Source organism: Mesoplodon mirus (genome assembly GCF_964341445.2).
Source record: "Mesoplodon mirus genome assembly, chromosome: 7".
Classification (NCBI taxonomy): Eukaryota; Metazoa; Chordata; class Mammalia; order Artiodactyla; family Ziphiidae; genus Mesoplodon; species Mesoplodon mirus.
The window spans coordinates 120,805,304-120,830,637 of NC_138983.1; the positions used below are offsets into that span (position 1 = coordinate 120,805,304).

Sequence of the window (25,334 nt, forward strand, 5' to 3'; positions counted from 1 at the left end):
TAAGTTTCTGGTGTACCACTGAGAGGAGTGTGATGACATTAATGGAATTTCAGTACAGCTCAACAACTGGGGGATTTCTCCATCAGGACTCAGATCCTGGAACAAAATTATAATATATTTGCTTTCTTTTCTAGCTTCCCCTTCTTGTGGAAATTCTGGCTCACTCGATTTATTATCTTTTTCTGGAATTAATAAAATCAGGCAGAGGTTGAAAATTTCTAGCAATTAATCAGAACATATGGATTGTTTAAAAGATTTCAATAACATTTGTTATAGAAATAATGTACATGGGAATTCCCTGGTGGTCCAGCGGTTAGGACTGCATGCTTCCACTGCAGCAGGCATGGGTTTGATCCCTGGTCGGGGAACTGAGATGCTGTGTGTTACATGGTGCAGCCAAAAAAAAAAAAAAAAAAAAAAAGGAAATAATGTATGTGAATTATAGAGCATTTAGGAAATAGTGCAAACCATGATTTTTTAAAAAAATATAATCTTCCCAACTAGAAGCAATCCTGTTAATATTTTAGAATATTTTCTTCTAGCCTTTTTTCTATGTATATTATTTACATATTTGGGATCATATTATGCACATATTTTTGCCTTTTGTTTTTTCTGGCTTAATGTTTGTTAATATGAAATTGTTAAAATATTTGTTTTCATATGAATACAAATGTTTGGTAGACATTATAATGGCTGTAATTTTCTTTTTTTGTTGTTTTATTTTTTTCTTTTGAATTTTATTTTATTTATTTTTTTATACAGCAGGCTCTTATTAGTCATCCATTTTATACACATCAGTGTATACATGTCAATCCTAATCTCCCAATTCATCACACCACCAACCCTACCCACCGCTGCTTTCCCCCCTTGGTGTCCATACGTTTGTTCTCTACATCTGTGTCTCAATTTCTGCCCTGCAAACCAGTTCATCTGTACCATTTTTCTAGGTTCCACGTATATGCATTAATATGCGATATTTGTTTTTCTCTTTCTGACTTACTTCACTCTGTATGACAGTCTCTAGATTCATCCACATCTCTACAAATGACCCAATTTCATTCCTTTTTATGGCTGAGTAATATTCCATTGTATATATGTATCACACTTCTTTATCCATTTGTCTGTCGATGGGCATTTAGGTTGCTTCCATGACCTGCCTATTGTAACTAGTGCTGCAATGAACGTTGGGGTGCATGTGTCTTTTTGAATTGTGGTTTTCTCTGGGTATATACCCAGTAGTGGGTTTGCTGGGTCATATGGTAATTCTATTTTTTGTTTTTTAAGGAACCTCCATACTGTTCTCCATAGTGGCTCTATCAATTTACATTCCCACCAAAGTGCAAGAGCGTTCCCTTTTCTCCACACCCTCTCCAGCATTTGTTGTATGTAGATTTTCTGATGATGCCCATTCTAACTGGTGTGAGGTGATACCTCATTGTAGTTTTGATTTGCATTTCTCTAATAATTAGTGATGTTGAGCAGCTTTTCATGTGCTTCTTGGCCATCTGTATATACTCTTTAGAGAAATGTCTATATAGCTCTTCTGCCCATTTTTTGATTGGGTTGTTTTTTTTTTAATATTGAGCTGCATGACCTGTTTATATATTTTGGAGATTAATCCTTTGTCCATTGATTCGTTTGCAAATATTTTTTCCCACTCTGAGGGTTGTCTTTTCGTCTTGTTTATAGTTTCCTTTGCTTTGCAAAAGCTTTTAAGTTTCATTAGGTCCCATTTGTTTATTTTTGTTTTTATTTCCATTACTCTAGGAGGTGGATCAAAAAAGATCTTCCTGTGATTTATGTCAAAGAGTGTTCTTCCTATGTTTTCCTCTAAGAGTTTTATGGTGTCCGGTCTTACATTTAGGTCTCTAATCCATTTTGAGTTTATTTTTGTGTATGGTGTTAGGGAGTGTTCTAATTTCATTCTTTTACATGTAGGTGTCCAGTTTTCCCAGCACCACTTATTGAAGAGACTATCTTTTCTCGATTGTATATCCTTGCCTCCTTTGTCATAGATTAGTTGACTATAGGTGCATGAATTTATCTCTGGACTTTCTATCCTGTTCCATTGATCTATATTTCTGTTTTTGTGCCAGTACCATATTGTCTTGATTACTATAGCTTTGTAGTATAGTCTGAAGTCAGGGAGTCTGATTCCTCCAGCTCTGTTTTTTTCCCTCAAGACTGCTTTGGCTATTTGGGGTCTTTTGTGTCTCCATACAAATTTTAAGATTTTTGGTTTAGTTATGTAAAAATGCCATTGGTAACTTGATAGGGATTGCATTGAATCTGTAGATTGCTTTGGGTAATATAGTCATTTTCACAATATTGATTCTTCCAATCCAAGAACATGGTATATCTCTCCATCTGTTGGTATCATATTTAATTTCTTTCAACAGTGTCCTATAGTTTTCTGCATACAGGTCTTTTGTCTCCCTAGGTAGGTTTATTCCTAGGTATTTTATTCTTTTTGTTATGGCTGTCAATTTCTTCACCATTCCTTTGTTGTTGGACTTTTAGATTCCCCTCCCTTCCTTGTAAATAACTAATTGACTTTCTCATTTAAGACTTTTTTACCTCAGGATAGAGTTCCAGAAGTAGAATGCTAGGTCAAAGGATGTGAACATTTTAAGTAATAAGTTACTTTTTAAAAGAAGAATTGCAGTGTCAGATTTTGTATACATCCTTCAGAAGGCAGAGGGACGTCAGTTGGGAGATAGGAAGGTCCTTGGTAGAAATCTGGCTACCTCTTGCAACGAGACCCAGGGTCCTGCAGAAAGATTATTTCACGGTAGTATATTATGAATGGCCGTCCAGAGACATGGGGGCATTTACAGGTGTTTTTATTTAGAGAAACTCAGGGTCACTTCCAAAATATCCACCAGATGGTGCTAGTCCTAATCTAATTTTTACCCACAGGATAGTGGGTAGATAATGTTTGAAATGTGAATATAAAAAAATCATGTAGAATATATTTGCATATCCGCTTTGGTACAGTTTATATTAAGCACTAGCATCTGGTGACTACTTGGGCAGCATCCTACTCTAGTCTCACACCATTCTGTCTCTTTTTTCCTTTTTCTCCCCACTCAGTCTGTCACAATCACCCAGTACACCCTGTCCCCACATACTTATATTGGATTCTCTGTTTTACTAGTCTTCCTTTTTCTATTCTTTCTTTTAGTCTTGTTTCTTGCCCTTCTGTGTGTGTGTGTATTTATGTGTAACTGTGACTTCTTGAAGTTTTTGCTAAAAGAATAGGACCTGCTGTATATAATAGGTGCTCAGTATACATTTAATATATGTTTAATGAAAGACTGCATTGGTGAAGAAGAGGAAAGTATAGATGAATACCAGAAATCATTTATATTTGTCTTGGAAATGCAGTAAAAGAGATAAAAAATCACATTCCTAAATTAACTATAAAGTGCTAAATGATATAGTATATAGCATGCTATCACTTTTGAATTTTAAGGAGAAGAAGCCAATATTTATTGAGCATCTACCATATGCCATGAAATATTCTTGGTTCTAGGGATAAATCAGTAACAAAACATACAAAACTCCCTGCCCTTATGCAGCTTACATTCTGGGCAGAAGGGAGGCTGACAATAAACAAGTAAACAAGTAAATATTAGAGTATGCAAGATGGTGATGAATGTTAGGAAGGAAAGTAAAAATAAACCAGGCAAAGAAGTTTGGGAGTTCTGAGGTGAGGAGGTGGTATCTTTTTTTTTTTTTTTTTTTTTTTTTTGCGGCACGCGGGCCTCTCACTGCTGTGGCCTCTCCCGTTGCGAAGCACAGGCTTCGGACACGCAGGCTCAGCGGCCATGGCTCACGGGCCCAGCCGCTCCGCGGCATGTGGGATCTTCCCGGACCAGGGCACGAACCTGCGTCCCCTGCACCGGCAGGCGGACTCTCATCCACTGCACCACCAGGGAAACCCGAGGTGGTATCATTTTAAGTTGAGTGGTCAGAGAAGGCCAAACAGAATAAACACATTTGGGCGGAGACTTGAAAGAAGAGCAGAGATGCACTATGGGTTATCTGAGAGGTGGGTGTTCCAGACAGATTATGATCAGATCTGTCTTGATTTTAACAAACTCAGGAGTGGTCAGAGGAGTTCCATGAGGAAGTGGAACTTAAACTAGGCATAGTGAAGATTTGAGTAGCAGAAGTGAGGGGCATTCTAGGCAGAGGGATAGTCATGAAGGTATAGCGGTGAAAATGAGCCCTGTGAATCTATGAAATGGTGAAAAGCCTGCGAACTGAGCATAGGCAGTGAGAGGGGAGGCCTTAAGAGCTGGGCATGAGGAATTTATATCTGACATGCTAGGAGAAGGGAGTGTTTGAAGACATTTGAGCAGTTGAACAGCAAGATGAATGTGTTGCCTAAGGAAGATTAAGGGATGCAGACTAGCAGAAAAGCCTGGAGACAAAAGAGCAGTTTAGGAGCCAGGACACGTTTGGGACCTTTGCCGGTAGACGTGAACCCTTTTGTGTATATGTATTTATGGTGATGTCTCTGAAGATAAATGCAATAGAAATTGTAAACATATGTTACTGCCAAGGAACTTGCTAATGTGAGAAAACAGAAAAAGACTAAGAACTTATTTCAGAGAGTCATTTAAAAGATTTCCATTGACGATTTTAATTATTTGTTTATTCAAACTTCCTTTCTGCTTCCTTATAGTCATTAATGATTGCCCATAATAGATGTGTTAAATTTTACATAGGTGTGAATTTCACACTTCTTAGTTCTCTGCAGGGAGAAGTCACAGTCAATATTTTCACCAAATGACAGTTTTGTTTGAGGTTCAAAGTCTTACTTAGGCTAACATGTTATTATCTGTATTAATAGAAGTGGTGAATCAGTTTGCCAGTGTTTCCTCCATTGGCTCATTCTTTCATTCAACTAAAAACATATGCTGAGTTCCTTCTATGCTGTAACATCATATAAAAATATTGCATAATGATTAAGAACTTGGACTTTGGCTTCACCGCTTAGTAGCTATGGGGTTGGGGCAAATTACCCTCCAGATCTCTCTTTCTGCATATGTAAAGTGAGGACAATAAAAAGAACCTACTGATTGTGGTAACTGTGACCATCACATGAGCTAATGTATGTAAGTGCTGAGTACAGGGCTTGGCCCATAGTAAGAGCTCAATTTTGCTATTATTACTTTTGTAGATAGATATTTGGGTAGCTTTTAGTGGGTGAGGAAAGTATCTGCCTTTATTGTTTTTTTAAAATTTTATTTTATTGAAGGATAGTTGATTTACAATGTGCTAATTTCTGCTGTACAGCAGTGATTCAGTTATACGTATATATACATTCTTTTTCATATTCTTTTCTGTTATGGTTTATCACAGGATATTGAATATAGTTCCCTGTGCCATACAGTAGGATCTTGTTTATCCATTGCCTTTATTGTTAAAGTAATGCAGGACTGAAAAAGCTTGGTATAATTTCAGAAACCAGGCAGCATGACAGAGATATGTAGAAAGCAGCTTGCTTGGACTCTTTGCCTCTCCTCCAGGCAGAGTGAATAACAAGCCTGTAGCGGTGGGAGTGGTTCCAGCTACTGGGACTGGCTTGCAGTTTTCCCTGGCTCGGGCACTACAGGATGTGGATCATTGTCCTAGTTATGCCTAGGTCATTTAGCTAACCCACTGATTCTCCCAGCTCTTGTGTTGCTATCACAATAGGGTGAGATGGAGAGGATAGAAGGAATAGTAAATGTTAGTGCTGCTTAGAGCTAAAGCTTGATTCTTTACCTGGGTCTCTTTCTAAGTCAGACCATGGTAAGTATGGTGAACATATGTTTTGAGAAAAAAAAATTGGGATTATCTGGTCCCACAAGAATTTTTTGCTTTTTCCAAGTCTGAGAGGCAGACTCTATGTGAACATATTATAATTTTTGGAACATTCCAGTAGTTGTGTGGGGACAATGGACCAGAATATTTTGGAATTGTACTACCTAAATTTAAATGAATTAATATTAAATGCCATGTCAATTTTAGTTCCAACTTTGCATTTGCCACATTTCAAGTTTTCATTAGCCACATGTGGTTCGTGGCCACTGGACTGGACAGCACAGATATGGAACATTTCCACCATCACACAAAGTTCTATTGGATACTCCTGCTGTAGAATATGTGGTTGGTATTATTATAGACTTCCAAGGAATAGTAATCTTGGATCATACGCCCTATAATAGATCTTGTATCTATTTACCACAATTCTCTCTAATTCCTCCAGCATAGGGCAAACAGCATGGTACTGGGCCTCAGAGGCCTTTGGTTCAGATCTTAGCTCTTGTACTGACTTGCTAAGTGATTGTGAGCACCTCTTGCTAGCCTTGGTTCCTTCATCTGTGAGATGAGAGAGTTGGGCCAGATGAGATCTTTTTTTGGAGCTTTAAAATTCAGTGATTTAATGTCTTTTCCCAGGAATATTGAGTTCACAGGTCCTACTTTGATAAATAGCTTGTTGTTTGAGAAACAGTGACCTCTTGGCATAGATAACTGTCAGCAGGACCTCCCTCTGATGTCTCAATATTTTATTCTGTAACCAAAGCATGATGGGCTGTCAACCAATCAGAATCCTCTATCTGGGGATCCACCAACTGGGTGTTCTGGACTTGCATCACTAAGTATGTAGATGTGTTGCATACAACTTTATACTCTTGGAAGTTTCACAATTCTCTTTAAAAGGGGCCTTGTTGCATTAACATGGGTTAGTGACTCAACTGAGGGTGTTACACCATGAACTGTGGTGGCCGCGAGGGGAGTTTTGGCAACCAAATTCCCCATCTAGAGGATAAAGGACAGTGGTCTTCTGACTTGTGGGCTGTTCGGGTTCAGTCTGAGTTGGTGTCATGGCCTTAGCCAGAATTGAACCCACAGCATTCAACCAGCAGCAGCCACTTAACACCTCGGCTGACTTCTGCTTCCTCTTTGCTGTGGTCAGAGGGAGGTGTGTCTTTTCTCTTTGTGTTTAGCAGCTTTAGACGTTCAGGCAGATGTGGCTAGTTCCAGCTGCTTCGGATAAGGATTTTCTTCTTTTCTAGTGACCTGAGGAGGAGGTCAATTAGGTTGAACAAGAGCCATGACTGACTTTTCTTCCTAAGGTACTAATGGGATTTGGGGAGGGAATCTGGGCCTTTTGCAAAATCACCAGTGTAGAGTCCTAGCTCCTCAAATAGCCTCTGTCACTGTCCAGCTGCGTCCTTGGGCGAGGCCTGACCTTCTGCGCGCCTTAACACTGTGGAAACCCTTCTGCCCATCTGGGATCACGAGGTGTAACATAATATGGGCGTTCCTTCAGCTTCCAGTTTTCCTATAGAGACAAGTGTGCACTGAGAGAAAAGATGATTAATATTTTTAAAAATAAATATGACTGTGACTGGAATAACCAAAAACAGGGGGATAGCTCTCTGTGTCCCTTGAGGAAGCTTTTCCTAACCCTTTCAAAAGTACCAGGACATTTTGCAGTTAAACCCATTTCCATTAAAACCCAGTTAATTAATTTAAAACATTTAAAATATGGGTTTTACATTTTAGCAGTCATTTGAAAAAGAAAGACAGGTTTTTTGGTAAAACCTTGTTCCTCCTTGGTTCACCCTTGATGTTTCTGTTGTGATCCTGTGATTGGTTTAGTACTATTTTATTAAACGTACCCTAATACCATCAATAACTAAAGCTCTCTCTATCCTCTGTTTGTGTCTTTCCTTTCTGTTTCCCCTTCTTTAGCCTAACTTCACTGTCCAGGCCCCATGTGGAAAAAGGTTGCTATTTTCAGCTGGTCTGGGGGGAAAAAAAATCTTATGATTCACTCCCCTTCCTACTCACCTTGTGGTGGGGCACTTGAGGCCTTAAGTCATCAGAACTTGTGTGTGTCTGTATGTGTGCGTGTATGTGTGTGTGTGCGCGCGCGCGCGCGCACAGCACATGCACACGCCGGCAGGCCAGCCTGGTGTGTCTGTGTGTGTGCAGCGTACGCACACACGCCCATCCCCCGGCCCGGTGTGTGAGAGTGTGCGTGTGTGTGCGCGCCGCGGGGCTCTCCTTGACGCACGCCGGGCAGGGGGGCCCCAGCCAGCGCCCCTCCGCTGGGTGCGCGCCCAGTAGTTTCTATAGGAACCGCGACAGCGCCCGGGCCCCTCCTGCGGAGCCCGGGTGCGAGCATGCCCAGTGGAAGCCGCTAGTTTGGCCCGGGTCGAGGTTTCCAGTAAGTGGCATGCGGGGCTCCGGAGACATCCCAATGAGCTGAGCCGAGAGTCTTTGTGTGCACAGGGAGAAGGAGGCGGTGGCCGCCGGGCCCGGAGACCCCGCCCCGGGGGCCCGGCAGGAACAATGCTAGCCTGCCTAACCCGGGGGAACTTACTGGACGTCCTGCAGGAGGGCTTCAATGAGGTAACTGTCCGCTCCTCCCACACCCCAGCTCCCCTGCCCTAGCGGCTCCCGCCTAACCTCTGGGAGGGGTCCTCTTCTGCCCCCATCCTCACCGGGACCCCAGAACAATCCCCCCACAGAGCCCTAAGGAGGCTAAGGTGGTGGGTACGGTACAGACGAGCCTGGTGAGATCAAAAGGGCCGACCTCTTCCAGCTGAGCTGGGCGATGACCTTCCCTGGTAGCTTGCCTGAGCCCAGAAGACAGGACCACAAATTCAGAGGTCATCTCCTTCCAGAAGAAGTGGTCTCCTCTCTCCCCAGGCTTTGCCCTAAGGAAATCCCCAGGAAGCCTGTGAATATATGGCAAAGGCGCTCATTCTGTTTCAGGAGCTAAGTGGGTGAGCCAAGGGAGGGTAGGGTGTCATTGCATTGGTAGAAAGTTTGAGAGGGGGCAGGGTGAGTAGGTGGTCCACAGGAAGTGCCCTCTTCATGTTCACATCTCTTTCTAAATCTAGGTAGTACATTTCTCCACACCCCCGGGTGTGATTGGCAGACAGGACCTAGGAGGAGAGAGAGGTTTCTGGGCCCAATTCAGGGGAGCGGTGTTTGTTCCTTTCTGTGTGAGAGTGGGAAACTGGGGCCTCAATCTGACAGGCAGTATGGGCTAGGGCTGGCGGGGAGTCTTTTTCTCTTCACTGTTTTCTCTCGGAATTTTGTTATTTATTCCATTTTCCTCTCTTGTGACCCCGGACATTCTGGTTTAGGACCTTTGCCCCTTGCAATTTGCTCCATATGTCTTCCATTGCTTCTGCACCCCACCCCTTGGGTTGCCTTATCCCGGCATCCAGGGAGACCCCTACGAGGAGAGCTGGACTGTTGGTTGTGTCTTTCTTCCTTTCTCCTTCTCCCTCTCTTCCCTTTATGTCGCTCTTTCTTAAGTTTAAGGTTTTTTAAAGTGTGTTTTTTGTTAAGCAGTTAACATATGAATACATTCTCTTCTTAAATATGAACATTGCAGGCAAGACCGAGTGCCTTGGCTACCCCTGACATCCTGGCCTTTTCCCCGGAGGTAACCATTCTCATGAATTTGTGTATAAGATTTTCTTTCTACATCTGCACTACAGACTCTTTCCTTAATTCCTGTTTTTAATTAAGAAGCTCTGCAGCCTGACCTGCCTCAGATCCTTCCCCAGTCCTGGCCCCAGTGCCCCAGCCTTTTTCCTGACACAGAGAGGAAAACTGCACAAATGCTGTCCCAACCTAACCAACTGAGACAGAATTTTCCTTTGGCTGAGGCGTGTCACAGCCTTCGCTGAAGGGTAGAGCTTGTGTCCCATCTGGACTGCGCGGGTCCTCCTCTTTGCATCATTCCCCTTTGAACACATGGAAGGGGATTGCTAACAAAGAGCTACAGTCTGAGGGTTGAAACACAGACGAGCCAGGAAGCCACCTTTGTGAGTGCTTCCAGTATTCTTTTTTCACTGTCTGCCTTTGGGCCTCCCCTGGTCTTGAGCCTCATAGAAGCTCCTTAGGCCATCTTATGCTCTCCCATTTTTGTCAGTAAGTCCCCAGGGACCAGGTTCCACTATCTTATTAGGAAGAGGAAACCCGCACAGAGTGAGTCCTAGTCTTTGCCTTCTGCTCATTTCACCTCCAAACCTTTCAGCTGAAGAGCCAGGTAAACCGAGAGGCTAGACTGTCTTTTTCTTTTTCACGCTTTGGTGCTTCCATAAATGTCTCCTGACACCCAATTCTTTTTTTTTTTTTTTTTTTTGTGGTACGCGGGCCTCTCACTGTTGTGGCCTCTCCCGTTGCGGAGCACAGGCTCCGGACGCGCAGGCTCAGCGGCCATGGCTCACGGGCCCAGCCGCTCCGCGGCATGTGGGATCCTCCCGGACCGGGACACAAACCCGTGTCCCCTGCATCGGCAGGCGGACTCCCAACCACTGCGCCACCAGGGAAACCCGACACCCAATTCTTATAAAATATAAGGGTAAAGGAGAGTGGGAGAGTTTTCTTTCTCTGGTGGTAACAGAGTCTTCATAAAAACAACAGACAACTTTATAATTAGTTCATCTTTAGAATAATGCAGTAATGCCTCTCTTCCCTCTCTGACATTTGATTTTTCTACCCATCTTGTAAACTTCCCTCCATGCCCTCCACAGGCTAATGTACAGTCTACTCCCTTCTCTTAGTAGATGTGAACTCTGATAGCCAATAGGCACTTTCGGTTTCTCTGAGAAATTGACATCATCTAAATAACAGTCATGTTTAATCTCAATAATTCCTTACAGTTTAAATAATTCTTTCATATACATAATAAATTATATTAAACAATGCTTTTCTCATATGGGATCACACAAAGTGCTACTGAATAATGGTACAGTTGGTCATTTCAGAGTCAGTGGGGCCCTGTTTGACCTATTCCAGCCTCTAGGGTTGCTTAATAGATCCAGTAATGTTCAGTCTCTTTCGTTAGAGTCATGTGAAAAGGGTGTAAAGAGGGACTTAAAAGCTAATGTCAGAAAACACTTCAATTTCTCTGAGAAACTCTTCCTCCTGGGGCTAAGAATACCACACACGTACCCAGTCATCTCCTGGGAATGAGCCAAGCATATCTGAACCTGTTCTTTATCACCCAGATGCTTTATAGGTCTATGTGGTTAGGGCTGTGACCTCATTCTCTATGGCAGAGAAAACTGCCACAGGAAATGAAGCTATGGCCCTAATTGGTTAATTATAAGGGAACGCTGCAGCAGTGAAACTCTGCCCTCTGGATCAAGGCTTCCCTCTACCCACTGTTGGCTTCTGTTCTCAGTCCAGTTGCCACTGTGGATGCCGATGCACATCAGAATTTTCTTCTCCCACCTTCCTTTCTTTCTTCTACCACCTGTCTTCTTCCACCTTCCTGGCCTCCACACACCTAACAAATTACTCACAGGATTGATCCACGTCAGAGCAATTGCTTTCATTGATATGGCAAGTCTGCATTGTGAATTATCCACAAGTTTTGGCCACTGCCTCATTTTGTAGCTCACCCTGGCTGTCACCCCCTGTCTCCTATGTTCTGGGCCTGGCCAGGCTTTCTATCGGTCAGAATTTCCCCATTCTGCCTCTGCTTCAAAGCTATTTATTCGTTTTCTCTGCCTCTTGGTATTGATGTTGTTATATGAGTATTGTCTTTGATTCACGTGCCAGTGTTTTTTTCTGGGGGCTGAACTTTCTTTTAAAAAAGACTTTGGTGCTTGTGTTGAAAGGTTTTGACAGACCTGAGACTACAATATGGTTTGGCCAGTAAGCATTCATTCATTTAGTTATTTAGTTCATTGTTGGGCGAGGGGATAGAAAAAATAATTGAAAAACACCTGGTCCCTGCTTGCAATGAATTTATAGGGAGAGAGATTTATAGTTGTACTGAAAAAACCATATAGGGTGCTTAATGTGCTAAGTGTCATAAAAGAGGTAGTGTTTTGGGGAGATCAAAGAGATATCTTCCAGTTAATGATATCATGAAAAGCACCAAATATTTACCAACCTACCTGAACACTGAGGCCAGACTTTTTTTCCTGCTCATTTGGTAAACATGCATGCAAACAATCGATAGACAGTCACTGAATTACTGTGCTTACCAGGCACTGTGCCAAGCTCTGGAAATAGAAGGCAAATAACATAGAATCTGTGCCCAACTGGCACTCACAGGCCAGTGAAAATAGAGCAAATGTTCAGAGTGGAAACTTGGGAAAATTCTGACAAAACAGAAATCTTGCTTGTCAGGCAGAGCCAGCTTGTGCCTGGCTGTAGTGTAGTGGCCTGAGGGACTGGAAGTTGTGGGAATGATTTATTAAAATGCTGGTTGACAGGAAATCAGTTCTCTGAGCCTTAACCTTTTAAACAGATGACTTGGAAGACTTTCCCTACAATTTTCCCTCTACCTAGAAAAATAGAAATGTGAATCCCACATTGAGAGTCATCTGCCTGGCAGGCCCTGAGAAATATAGGAAGGGCTTTTTGTGGTGTCATGCCCGTAAGGGGGACACAGAATGAGTGAGGAAGGGGACTGGCAAGTGGAGCAGCTGCAGGACACATCTCTCCTAAGTGCCCCATGCCTTCCATGGAGGAGGATTTGCAGCATGGGCCAATCGGAGGCCCTCAGTCATTTCCACAATGAATTCCTCTGTGATTTACTATAGAAATTAAAGGCCCGTTAAGTCTTCAGCGTAGCAGAGCACCACACCCCCTAGCCTTCTTTTTTCTCTCCTGACTGATTTCTGCTCTCCTCACCCAGGCTCCTTGGCTTTGTTCCCACAGGAGTCAACGCCAGCTCAACAGATGCTCCCTGGCAGCAAGCTGTCAGGCAGTTTTATGTTCCTTGTGGTGAGCGATGGCCTGGCCAGGCATGTGGATCAGTGATAGGGTGCTGTTTGCCAGGTGCCACTCCCCCAGGCAGTTCAGAGAGGCTGGGGAGCACTGGAAGTTCTTCAGCCACCTTGACTGGCCTTGTTGTCTAGGCTGTGCTGGAACCAAAGATTCCAACTAACGTTTTCCTGAGTGTATTTCCTTATTTGTTATCTCCAAACCAGGCCCCCTTTGAGTGGTCATGGACATAACCTTCAGTGGTGAGGTATGGTAAGGGGGTAGGGAGCCAATCCGAAAGGCCCTAACGGTGGGCTCCATGCTCTGTTTCTATAAGGGACACTTGTAGACCATACCGCGATACTTCATTCATCCATTCACATGCATTTTTTGAGCACTTACCTTGTAACATGTACTCATGAAGGAACAGAGTGTTGGTTGAACTCATAGTTAATGGAAATTTTAAAATAAGGTTAGGAGATGGTATCTTTTCAGATTTCATCATATCATTATTCTTTGACCACTGGGCTGAACAGGAATACAAAGAGCTCTGCCCATACAGGGAAGAAGACATTTAATGATATTTTTACTTACTAACTTTATTTTTAAGTGTTACCCATCAGGTTCAATGAATAGCTTTTCCTGGTTCAGTAAAAGCCTGAAAGAGTTAATAGAAAAGAAATACAATATTGCATTCTTTTACTGGGAGAATTTAGGCCAGTAATAACTCAAGGTTCCCAAACCTCCTGCCTTCCTCTCAGTTTCTCAGCAATGTCTCCACCCCCATCTCATCTTCTGCAGCTGGTGGGTCTCAGAGTTCTAAACAGGTATCTGGTTTCACTGTAGAACTGATTTCCTTCCTGAGCCATTCAGATCTCCTCCTGAACTCTCTCCAGCACACCACAAAAGCCTGATGCTTTTCGTGTTTGTCTTTCTTGCTTGCCAGCAGGGAGCCATAAAGCCAACTCCTTGGATGTTTCTCCACTGGGAGCACTAGGTATCACAGACTTCCCTGGTGAAGCCCAGTCAGTGCTTTTGCAACTCTAATGGCATAAGTCCCCTGCAGGAATTCTCTTTGACCTAGAGGCTTAGAGTAGATTGAGAGCAGAGGTTGGGTTTACAGACTTGTTTGGAAGGAAGTTCAGGTCCCAAAGAAAAACAGAAAGAAAGTTACATTTGGTGACAAGAAAGCTTTCTTGCACAAAGGAAGAATGTGGACAGAATTGTCTATTCTGGAAGAGTTTTATCTCATATTCTTGTTCGGTTTTGCAGTGACCTGGAGGAAGCTGATGGAGATACCTCCAGCCGCCCCCTGGTATTACCACTGCTCTCACAGCTTTAGTGGTCCAGTCTCATCAACCCAAAATCCTGCTCACACACTTTTGACTATTGCTATGTCTACTTTTCCTCCCCCTGAGGCCTGACTCAGATTGTCATAAAAACTCTGTCTTTCTTGACTTCTGGATTACACAGGCATCCTTCTAGCTTCCCCAGAACAAATTAGAGATGTTAATCCTGGACTGAGATTAGTTCTGTGCTGCCACTGACATTGTCTGTTTGATTGTCTTGTTTCCTTTATTTGGTTGTAAAGTGCCAAGAACCCATCTTGAAATGGCAGAGATAGAAAGTGGAATTTACTGACTCATGGAATCCAAGGAAAGGCTGAAAAAAACTAAACCATGGAAAGGGCAAGGATTGGGCTGTGTCCCAGAAACAATGAAAATAAAGAACTCAAAACACTGGCAGGATCTCTCCCTCTGCTCTCTGTCTCTTATGTCTGGTTCTTTCTGTGGGTAGTTCTGTTCCTTCTCACTACAAATGACTTTTCTCCCAGGTGGGCAACATGGCTTATGGCAACATCCAACTTTTATATCTTACAACTTTGTCAGAGACAGACAGAGAAAACTGATTCTATTCCTAAATGCCAGATCAAAAAATTCCAGGGATTGGCTGGATTTGACCAATCAACTCAGCTAGACCAGTGACCTGTGGCCAGTAGATGGGGTTACATGATACCAGCTGGTCCTGGGGCCCACCACTGTTTTTGCAGAGGGGGCATGTTTCTAGAGAAGGGAATTATTGTGAGCTGGGCAGCTACCCCAAGAGCTGTGAGCTACAACACCCCCAGGGGCCTGATTTGAACCTGACTGTGGTCCTACTGTGCTTCTCCAGCTGCTGTTGGAAACAGCTCAAGAACTGGGGGCATGTTCAAGATATATTTCTTAATAACCAAGATACTTTCATATTTTGGAACCTGTTGCATCTTGTCTTCACTGAATAATAGACTTACAAAATGACAGTGCTAGAAGGAAACAAAATGCAGTGCTTTTTTCCCAGCTGCTGAAAGAAACCCTAAGGAGTTATTTCAGATGTCTGGGGGTCTGGGTGGGGGGTGGGTGGAGGTAGAGAAAAAGAAAGTAAGTGAACTGACCTGTGGATTCCCACCCCAGCCCTAACAGAGAAGCTCTGCTTTTCCCTATTCTACATATCTGGATTTCATAGAAGTTATAATTTGAAAAGATTATGAAGCAAAAAGGAGGAGGAGGAAAATAAAAATAAAACTACTAGTCCAACACCCCAGAGGGTAACAGCCTCTTACATAAAGCACATGTTATTTCATCTGCTGCAGGAGCAGCTGTAGTCAGCTGTAAAACCTAGCAGCAGAGCTACTCAGGGCCTGGGCTTGCACCCCAGGCCTCTTTTAAGATAAACATCTTTGTGGGGAAGGAAAGTGGGTGGTGTGGTTGGTCCTCATAAGTGTCTACTTTGTCCTTCAAATCAATTTTTTTCAGAGCCAGCAGCAGGCATTTATAGCAAGAACTAGATCTTGCCTGCCCCCTAGGTGAGAAGTACAGGAATCTTCAAGTCAAAGAGGAGACAAACTGAGGCTCGGTTTAGCGGTTGGCTCCCAAGTTAGATTTAAAGCGAGAGGCCGTGGACTCCCCTGGTGGCACAGTGGTTGAGAGTCCGCCTGCTGATGCAGGGGACGCAGGTTCCTGCCCCGGTCCGGGGGGATCCCGCGTGCCGCGGGGCGTCTGGGCACGTGGGCCGTGGCCGCTGGGCCTGAGCGTCCGGAGCCTGTGCTCTGCAACAAGAGGGGCCACAGCAGTGAGAGGCCCGTGTACCGCAAAAAAAAAGAAAAAAAAGTGAGAGGCCGAGACCTGAAGTCAATGTGACCCTTAACCTGTGGACAAGAATAGTCCCACTCAGGCATGAATCTCTGATCTCTTTGTTAGATGCCACTTAACAGATCAACATGCAGACATAGTAGTGACATGACAAAGGCCTTTCTTCAACTAAAATTTTTTATCAATGATTGCACTGAAGACATGCTTATCCGTTTTTAAAATCACATGACTCTGGGCAGAGTAGTAAATATCCTCAGGATTTAACCATCTACCACTCTCCTGGAGTGACTTCAGGATCCATGATGAAGACAGTTCCAGCCTTGCAATTCCTTGACTGTCCCCACTGCAATGATTTTTCCCCCTCTTTGCCACTCCACTAAGGCCACGTACTGGGGCCACATCCTGCATCTTATTCCACAGAATTGCCCTACCCCTGAAATCGTGAACTCTGAAACTCCACTCAGTGCTCAAAGCCCCACTTTCCACACTCCTCCATTCCCATGAAACTTATTTTCAATCGCATCAAGTTCTCTTCTCCTTACTCTTCTCCATCTTCTCAGTTTATCAGCCTTCATTTAGTTTCTTCTCCCAGGTGCAGATTCCACGATCAATCCCTTCAAATACACTCTCATCACCATCCTCACTTCCTTTGCCTTAACGATCTCTGCCTCTCCTCTGACCATTTCTGGTCCTACATTAGCCTATTTCTGGTTTCCTCCACTCAGGGCCCAGGTCTGCTTAGCACTTCTAGAGGAAACACAGAACCTTGTGGATTGATTCAATTACAAAATTATGATTTCCAGCCCCAGCTGAGTCCTTGGTGCTGCCAGGAAATCTTTAGCTCTTTCCAGCTTCCCACGGGGTCCCTTTCCTGAAGCCTCCGTCACTCTCCCTGTCCCTTTCACTCTCAACAGGTAGACCTGCCTACTTTATAATGGATAGAGGGGCATTTGGATTTGAGCTCCTTCAGCTGCCGTCTTCCCCACCTCCCCATCTCCCCACAGAGGTACCCACTCCTGCCTCTCATCATCATCAGAGGAAGCGGCCCTCTTCCCTCCTCATTCATGCTCCTCCCCTTGTATCTGTTTCTGCTTCACTAACCCCTCATCTCAGCCTGCAAATGTCCTTTCATCCTAAAAAACCCTCATTCCTTCCCAACTTCCTCGCCAGCAAATACCCTCTCTCCTCCTCTCACCATTTGTTTTCCTCCTTCCTGAGGTCTTCTCAGTTCACTGCCATCTGACTTTTCACCCCACCGTGCATGCTAACAGTTCTCAAAAAGGTCACCAAAACCTCTTAAATGTAAATGAAATGGGTTTTCCAGTCCTCAGCCTGACTTTTCTATAAACATTTGACCTTCTTGACCACCCTTCTTAACATTCTCTGGTCCTGGATTCCCACATAACACTTTCTCTTGATTCTTCGCCTGTCCCTCTGATTGCATGTTCTAAAATAAATTTTTTTTTTGGCCACGCTGTGAGGCTTTCAGGATCTCAGTTCCCCAGCCAGGGATTGAACCCGATCCCCTGCAGTGAAAGCCCAGAATCGTAACCACTAGGCCACCAGGGGACTCCCTAAAAGAATTTTTTTTGCTGCTCACTTCACTTGCCCCTTTGATGTTGATATACCCCAGCCTCTGACCTGAGCATTCCCTACTTTTCTCTCATTGTATGCTTTCTTTGCTATAGTAGAAGTAATACATTCTTTGGAGTAAGATGGAGTGGATTCAGATTCCATTTTCACCACTTATCAGCACTATGATCTTGAGCAGTGTTTCCCATATGAAAAATGGGACTAATAATATCGATTTTAATGACTGGATATGATGATTAAAGGAGATAATGCATACAAAGAGCTTCATTCGGTGGCTGACAAGGATGGGCACTCAGGGCATTTTCATTCTCTTCTTTCCCTCAGTGCCCTCTCTCTCCACTCCCTTTCCTACCAAAATAACTTCTTATGGTTCACCTTACTTTTGGGGGTGTTGTAGATCCCAGGATTTGGAGTCATCACGGGGTTGAGATCCTTGTTCTACCACTTAACCTGTCCTGTGACCCTGGGCTTGTTGCTCTGAACCGTGGTTTCCACATCTGTAATATGGTAATAGTAGTTCCACATCTCTAATCAATGTGAAGGGGGGGATAAATATTTGCATATTTGACCCTTGAACAACACGGGGCTTAGGGGCGCCAACCCTCCGCATAGTGGGAAAACTGCATATAACTTATAGTCAGCCCTTTGGAGGCCCACAGTCCCTCCACATCTGCATTAACTAGCCGCAGACATTATAGTCCTGTCGTATTTACTCTTGAAAAAAATCTGTGTTGGGAATTCCCTGGCAGTCCAGCTATTGAGACTCCGTGCTTTCACTGCTGAGGACCCAACTTCGATCCCTGGTTGGGGAACTGGGACCCCACAAGCCGCGCAGCACAGCCAAAAAAAAAAAAAAGTAAATCAATTATACTGCAATAAAAAAATTAAAAAAATAAAAAGCTTTTAAAAAAAGAAAAATGTCTGTTTATAATTGGATGCACACTGTTCAAACCCATGTTGTTCAAGGGTCAACTGTATACATATATATATATACACACACATATATATTTATATGAAAAGATGTTGGTTTAGTACCTAGCACAGTACCTGGCATGTAGTAAGTGCTCAGTAGATGGTGTTATTATCCCATTTGCACCTATGGCTATGTCTGTCACACACAGATGCTCTCAAACATCTCTCTCCCACCCCACACCCATGTCTTGTGCTCTAGACCTGTATTTTGCCAGCTGGCTGTGGAACATCTCTACCATGATGTTTTGCAAATGGCTCAGACTCTTGTTCAAAACTGAACTGTTTACTTTTCCCCAATACTTGCTCTTCATGTATTCTCTGTCTCAATTAAAGCATCACCATCCATTCAGGTGTGACTTTTTGGACTCTCTCTTTTCGTCACTGCCTACCTCCTGTCAGTCATCTCTGACTTAATTCTGTAATTTGTCCTTTTCTAACTGTACTGCTTCGGTTTAGGCCTTCATCTTCTCTCGCTTGAATTATTGCCTGGATGCTGCTCTTTCTGTCCCATGTTCTGCTGTGTCCAGAGTGACCTTTCTAAGATACATGTCTCACCGTTTCACTCTCCTGTTCCAAAACTCCATGCTTTCCTGTTGAAGCTCTCTAGGCTTTAAGTCTAAGTTCTGGTAGGTCTTGTGCTGACCTATTTCTCCAAAATCATTGCCTGCCACTTACAGCTCTGCCCACACACTGATTTGTTAACTGGCTATTCCTCCAAGATACCATATGCCTTCAGGCTCTTCCTTTCTTTTTCTTTTCTTTCCTTTTTTTTTTTTATTACTGCTCACTAGGATACCCTTCTACTCTTCTCCAATTGGCAAATATCCGTAAAGAACCAGACAAATGTCTTCTTTCCTCTTGATCTTTCCCTGATAGCCTCATCCTTCCAACCTGTTGCTCCTTCTGTGCATATATAGCGTTTTTTTTAACACTTCTCCATTGTTGCAGTAATCATTTTGTATTAGAGTTATTTATATGCCTGTAATCAGTGGGCCTGGCACAATGCCTGGCAATGCTGGTTGATTTGAATAAATGAATACATGAAATGACAGGGTCTGGAAGGATCTTGTGAGATGGGATCTAACCAGCTGAAATTTGTTAGAGGTAAATATGTGTCAAGAAGACCAGTTATACAAGAATGGAAATAGAGGAGACTGGCTTCACTGCAGAATGTGTTAAACATTTTTAGGGGTTTGGTTGATAGCACTGACTCAACTATGTGAGGCGGTAACAAAAAAAAAGAAGGAGAAGAAGAGGAGGAGGAGGAAGGGGAAGAGAAGGAGAAAAGAATGTGAAATATCTTGTCTGATTTTATAGCCAGAGTATTGTGTTTTGTTCTAGATATCATGGTTTTAGAGGGATTTAGGCCAGAATAGCAACAATTCTTGAAACCATTTGTAAATAAGATGATGAAGAAGAAAATAAACATGATGAGGAAGCATAAATATACAAAATAAGAAATGAGAGTGGAGAAGTAATCCTTGAAACAGAAAAAACTGTAACAGTCTTTGCAGGTCTGTACAAATAAATTTTAAAACTTTGGTGAAATTGATCATTTCTGAGGGAAATTCTGATTACTAAAATTGATAGAAATGGAATATTTAAGCAGTCCAATTTCTGTAGATGAAATAGAGAACCTTAATAAGGAACTATTCCTCAAAACAAGTACCAGGCAGAGATTATTTCACAGGGGAATTCTACCAAACCTCTACTCATCAGACAGTCCCAGTGTTCTACAGATGATGTCAGAGGATTGACAATAAGGAGAAACTTTCTGCTTCATTTTATGAATATATCTACATGGTAGTGCAAAAAAGAAAACTACAGACTAATATTACTTGTGAATACCCATGAAAAACTACAACAAATATGGTACTAATATAGCACTAATAAATATTTTATTAGCGAACAAAATTCAACACCACACTAAAAATGCAATTATTATGATCAAGTAGGATTAACTCCAGGAATGCAAGGTAGGTTTATTATTAGGAAATCCACATATACCATATTAGATCTCAGGAAAAATAATCATAGAATTATCTCCATAAATGCTGACAAAACTTTCATCAAAATTTAACATCCGTTCCTTATAAAACCACTCAAGAAAATAAGACTTGCTTGGTAACGGCAGCGAGATGTGGTTCGAGATTCACTCTGGGATCGCCATCATGACCATGTGCTTGTTCATCCTGCGAAAGGCCACTGCACGCATCCACAGGTTCACTAACAGGGGCAAGGAAAAAATGGTTGCCCGTTATTCCTATCAGTAGAACTTGATGGAAAGAGCTGGGTGCATCTCTGGAGTTAATCGTTACTATGTGTTAAAGAGTTTGGAGAACATTGATTAAGGAAGCATTTTCCTGATGGATGAAAAATAACTCAGTTATGCTCATCTACCTCTGCTAGAAGGTTATGCAGTGTATTGTGTAGCATGCCCTGTATTTTATAGTGTGTGATAAAAATAAAACAAAAATGTAGGGACTTCCCTGGTGGCGCAGTGGTTAAGAATCCACCTGCCAATGCAGGGGACGTGAGTTCCAGCTCTGGTCTGGGAAGATCCCACGTGCTGCGGAGCAACTAAGCCCGTGCACCACAACTACTGAACATGTGCTCTAGAGCCCGTGCACCACAACTACAGGGCCTGTGCTCTAGAGCCTGCGAGCCTAAACTACTGAGCCCACATGCCACAACTACTGAGCCCACATGCCACAACTACTGAGCCCACATGCCACAACTACTGAAGCCCATGCACCTAGAGCCCGTGCTCCGCAACAAGAAGCTAGAAGCTCGTACACTGCAATGAGAAGCTTGTGCACCACAATGAAGAGGAGCCCCTGCTTGCAGCAACTAGAGAAAGCCCGTGTGCAGCAACAAAGACCCAACACATCCAAAAATAAATAAACAAACAAAACCCCAAAGAAGTAAAAAAAAAAACTTGATGAATTCTTTCTTAACATGATAATATATATATATATGTATATACACATACCTTATTCCTAAAAACCAGTCACTTTCTAAATTGGGAAACACTACAAGTATTTTCTCTAAGTCCAGAAACAGGGAAGGACGCCCACTATCTCCACTACTGGTCAACATTGTACCAGGGGTATTTAGAAATTGATTAGAGGCAGAAGGCTTAGTAAAGAAGTAAAACTATTTCTTTTTGTAGATGATATGACAGTAATCCTGGAAATCATTGAGAATTATTGATAAAACTCAAACAATAGAAGATAAGGTAACAGGATATAAAATTAACCTACAGCTTTCACATACGCAAAGAGTAACCAATTACAGAAAGTAATGGTAGAGAAAACCACATTTATAATCACAATAAAGAAGAATTGAGTACTTAGAAATGAACTTAATAGGAAATGTATAAAACCTACAAGAGGACAACTTTAAGACACTCCTGAAAGACACGTCTGAACCAATGGAAAGACACCCCCTATTCTTGAATAGGGCGATTCAACATCATAGAGGTAACAGTTCTGCCTATATCAATTTATACATTTAATATAATCCCAGTAAAAATTCTGACAGGCTTTACAGAAGTTTGTATGGGGAAATAAATTTGCAAGAATAGACAAGAAAACATTAAAAAGAGAAAAATTTCAAGGGGGAGGGACTAGTTGTACCAGATATTAAAATATACTATAAAGCCTCTACAAATAAAACATTTTGGTACTGGTGCATGAATAAACAAATATACAAGTGATATAGAACACAAAGTCCAGAAATAGACCCAAACTATGGAAATTTAATATATGATAAAGGTGGCATCTCAAATCCCTGGGGTAAAGAGTGACTTTTTAGTAAATGGTGCTGGAACAACTGGGTAGCCATTTGAAAAAAGATAAATTGTATCTATATCTCATACCATACACAAGAATAAATTCCAAATGGATCAGGGATCTAAATGTAAACAATTTTGAAACCATATGAGAACTAGAAAAAAGCAGAGGTGAATTCTTCTTTCACCTCAGTGTAGGGAAAGGCTTTCTGACCATGACTCAAAATTCAGAGGCAATAAAATAAAATATCAGTAAATTTGATTATATAAAAATGAAAACCTTTTCATGGCCAAAAAACTACCATAAACCAAGTCAAAAGATGACTGACAAACTGGGAAATCTCTGCAACATATGTCAAAGACAAAAGGGTAACATTCCTAATATATAAAGAACTTTTAAAAATGGAGGCACAAAGGACCAAAAACTTTGATAGAAAAATGGAAAAGAGATGTGAACAGACAGTTCATGTAGATATAAAATAGATATAAAAGATAAGAATATAAAATGAATTTTTTTTTTTTTTTTTGCAGTACGCGGGCCTCTCCCATTGCGGAGCACAGGCTCCGGACGCGCAGGCTCAGCGGCCATGGCTCACGGGCCCAGCCGCTCCACGGCATGTGGGATCTTCCCGGACCGGGGCACGAACCCATGTCTCCTGCATCGGCAGGCGGAGTCTCAATCACTGCGCCACCAGGGAAGCCCCTAAAATGAATTCTTAAACCTACCAAAGGAGGTTCAAACTCATAACTAAAGAAATGAAGATTAAAACAGCACTGAGATACAATTTCTCACCTATCTATCACACTGGCAAAAATTTAAAAGTATGACATGTTCTGTTGGTGAGGCTGTGGGAAAATGAACTGTCATGCATTGCTGTTGGGAATGCAAATGGATACAACGCTTTTGGCAGGGATTTTGGCAATATATAATAAAGCTATCTACTTAATGTGCCTTTTTACCCAGCAATCTTCTTTGAATCTACCCTGAAGGTAGACCTCCATCAACATGAAAATACACATGCATAAGGTTACTCATTGCTGCAGTGTTTCTAATTGCAAAATATTGGAAAAAACCTGAATGCCCATATGTAGAAGAGTGGTTGAATAAATTATGGTATAGCCACATAATGGAGTACTATGTAGCTGTAAAATAAGGAAGATCTCTAGACCATTATGGGGTGATTTCCAGAATATATTAAGTGAATATTAATTGAAGTGAAGTGAAAAGTGCAGGTGTAAAAAGAATATCAATACTACGCTGTTTTTCACATAAGAAGGAAAGGGAAATAAGAAAATATACGTCGGGGCTTCCCTGGTGGCACAGTGTTTGAGAGTCCGCCTGCCAATGCAGAACACACGGGTTCGAGCCCTGGTCTGGGAAGATCCCACATGCCACGGAGCAGCTGGCCCCGTGAGCCACAGTTACTGAGCCTGTGCGTCTGGAGCCTATGCTCCGCAACAAGAGAGGCCGCGATAGTGAGAGGCCCGCACACCGCGATGAGGAGTGGCCCCCACTTGCCACAACTAGAGAAAGCCCTCGCACAGAAACGAAGACCCAACACAGCCATAAATAAATAAATAAATAATAAAAAATAAAAGAAAATATACGTCTCTTTTTTTTCCCAGATAACATAGGACGAATCCAATTGGTTACCTACAGGGGAGGATAGGAATGGGGTGGAAAGAATGGAGAAAAGGGAATGGAGTAGAAAGAATGTTGGAGGAGTGATGCTTCTGAATATATGTTTTTGTATAGCTCTGACTTTTAGAATCATGGTAATCTTTCTCCTACCCCAAAAATGAATAATTAAAATCCACCAAAACGTGAGGAGAACCCAAAATGGACCATAAATTGTAAGAAATGTACCTAACCATATTGCAGTTAGTAACATAACCACACTGAAGTTGGTGGAAGGAAAAGAACTAACCTAAGTCACTTTGGAATCAGTATTTTTCACTTTGGAATCAGTATTTTGAGTGTACTCTGTAAGGCCAAAGACAAAAAGAACTATATACAAATATTGTGTTCTGGTTAGTAAATTTGTTTTTCACAAGGTATGGATTAGCAAGTCAAACTATTTGATGTGTTTTCTAGGACTGCAGAAATGTTGGTAAATACTGTGAATAGAGTCAGATTTCTCACTGTGGGAGAAAGGAGTTACGTATAAGGAAAAGGGAAAAGAGAGATGAACCCTGTGGTGTTGGGCTGGAGGCGGGATCAGGATAATTCATGGTATGTCTCTCCATCTGTCTGTCAAGATAAGTAGATACAGATATGTGTGTATGTGTGTATACATACACATATTTCCTACTCTACTACCGAGAGGGCCCAGAATGTCACCCAAGTAGAATGAGTACACCTCATGCCCAAAGTTTGGATTCTAAAAACTGTTCTCCAATAAAAGGAGCCAGAATTGTTTTCTTTTGAGAAATAGCTGATTACACAGCTGGGACAGAGAAACTACAAAATGAAGGGACTCTTTTAAAAATACAGGTTCTAATTCATTAGGGCTGGGGCACTGTTTGAGAGTCTGCATTTCCATTTTATTTATTTATTTATTTATTTATTAGAAATTTGGGACCCAATTCAAGGGTCCCGCTATTCTTTTAAATTAATTAATTAATTAATTGGTTGCATTGGCTCTTTGTTGCTGCGTGCAGTCCTTCTCTAGTTGTGGCAAGCGGGGGCTACTCTTCGTTGCAGTGCACAACGGTTTCTCATTGTCGTGGCTTCTCTTGTTGCAGAGCACGGGCTCTAGGCACTCAGGCTTCAGTAGCTGTGGCATGTGGTCTCAGTAGTTGTGGCTTGTGGGCTCTAGAGCACAGGCTCAGTAGTTGTGGCGCACGGGCTTAGTTGCTCCGTGGCATGTGGGATCTTGCCGGACAAGGGCTCGAACCCGTGTCTCCTGCATTGGCAGGCAGATTCTTAACCACTGCGCCACCAGGGAAGCCCTCCATTTTATTTTATTTTTATTTATTTTTATTTTTAAATTTATTTTTGGCTCTATTGGGACTTCGTTGCTGCGCGTGGGCTTTCTCTAGTTGCAGTGAGTGGGGGCTACTCTTCATTGTGGTGTGCAGGCTTCTCATTGTGGTGG

General features: G+C 42.4%; 1 protein-coding gene across 5 annotated transcripts in view; it reads left to right on the plus strand.

The window, feature by feature from the left end:
* DIXDC1 (DIX domain containing 1) overlaps nt 1-25,334 on the plus strand; it is a gene marked incomplete at its 3' end in the record, with an annotated part of 76,785 nt that overhangs the window by 1,803 nt on the left and 49,648 nt on the right. For 2 of the 5 annotated variants that reach the window (XM_082626597.1, XM_082626600.1), the window contains exon 1: nt 7,988-8,418. The exons of 2 other annotated variants lie outside the window; for them this stretch is intronic. In XM_082626597.1, coding sequence (XP_082482723.1) covers nt 8,359-8,418 — 60 coding nt within the window. In that variant the 5' untranslated portion in view covers nt 7,988-8,358. Of the gene's footprint in view, nt 1-7,032; nt 7,134-7,987; nt 8,419-25,334 lie in introns of those variants that run through there. One more of the 5 variants, XM_082626598.1, reaches the window with a different exon arrangement.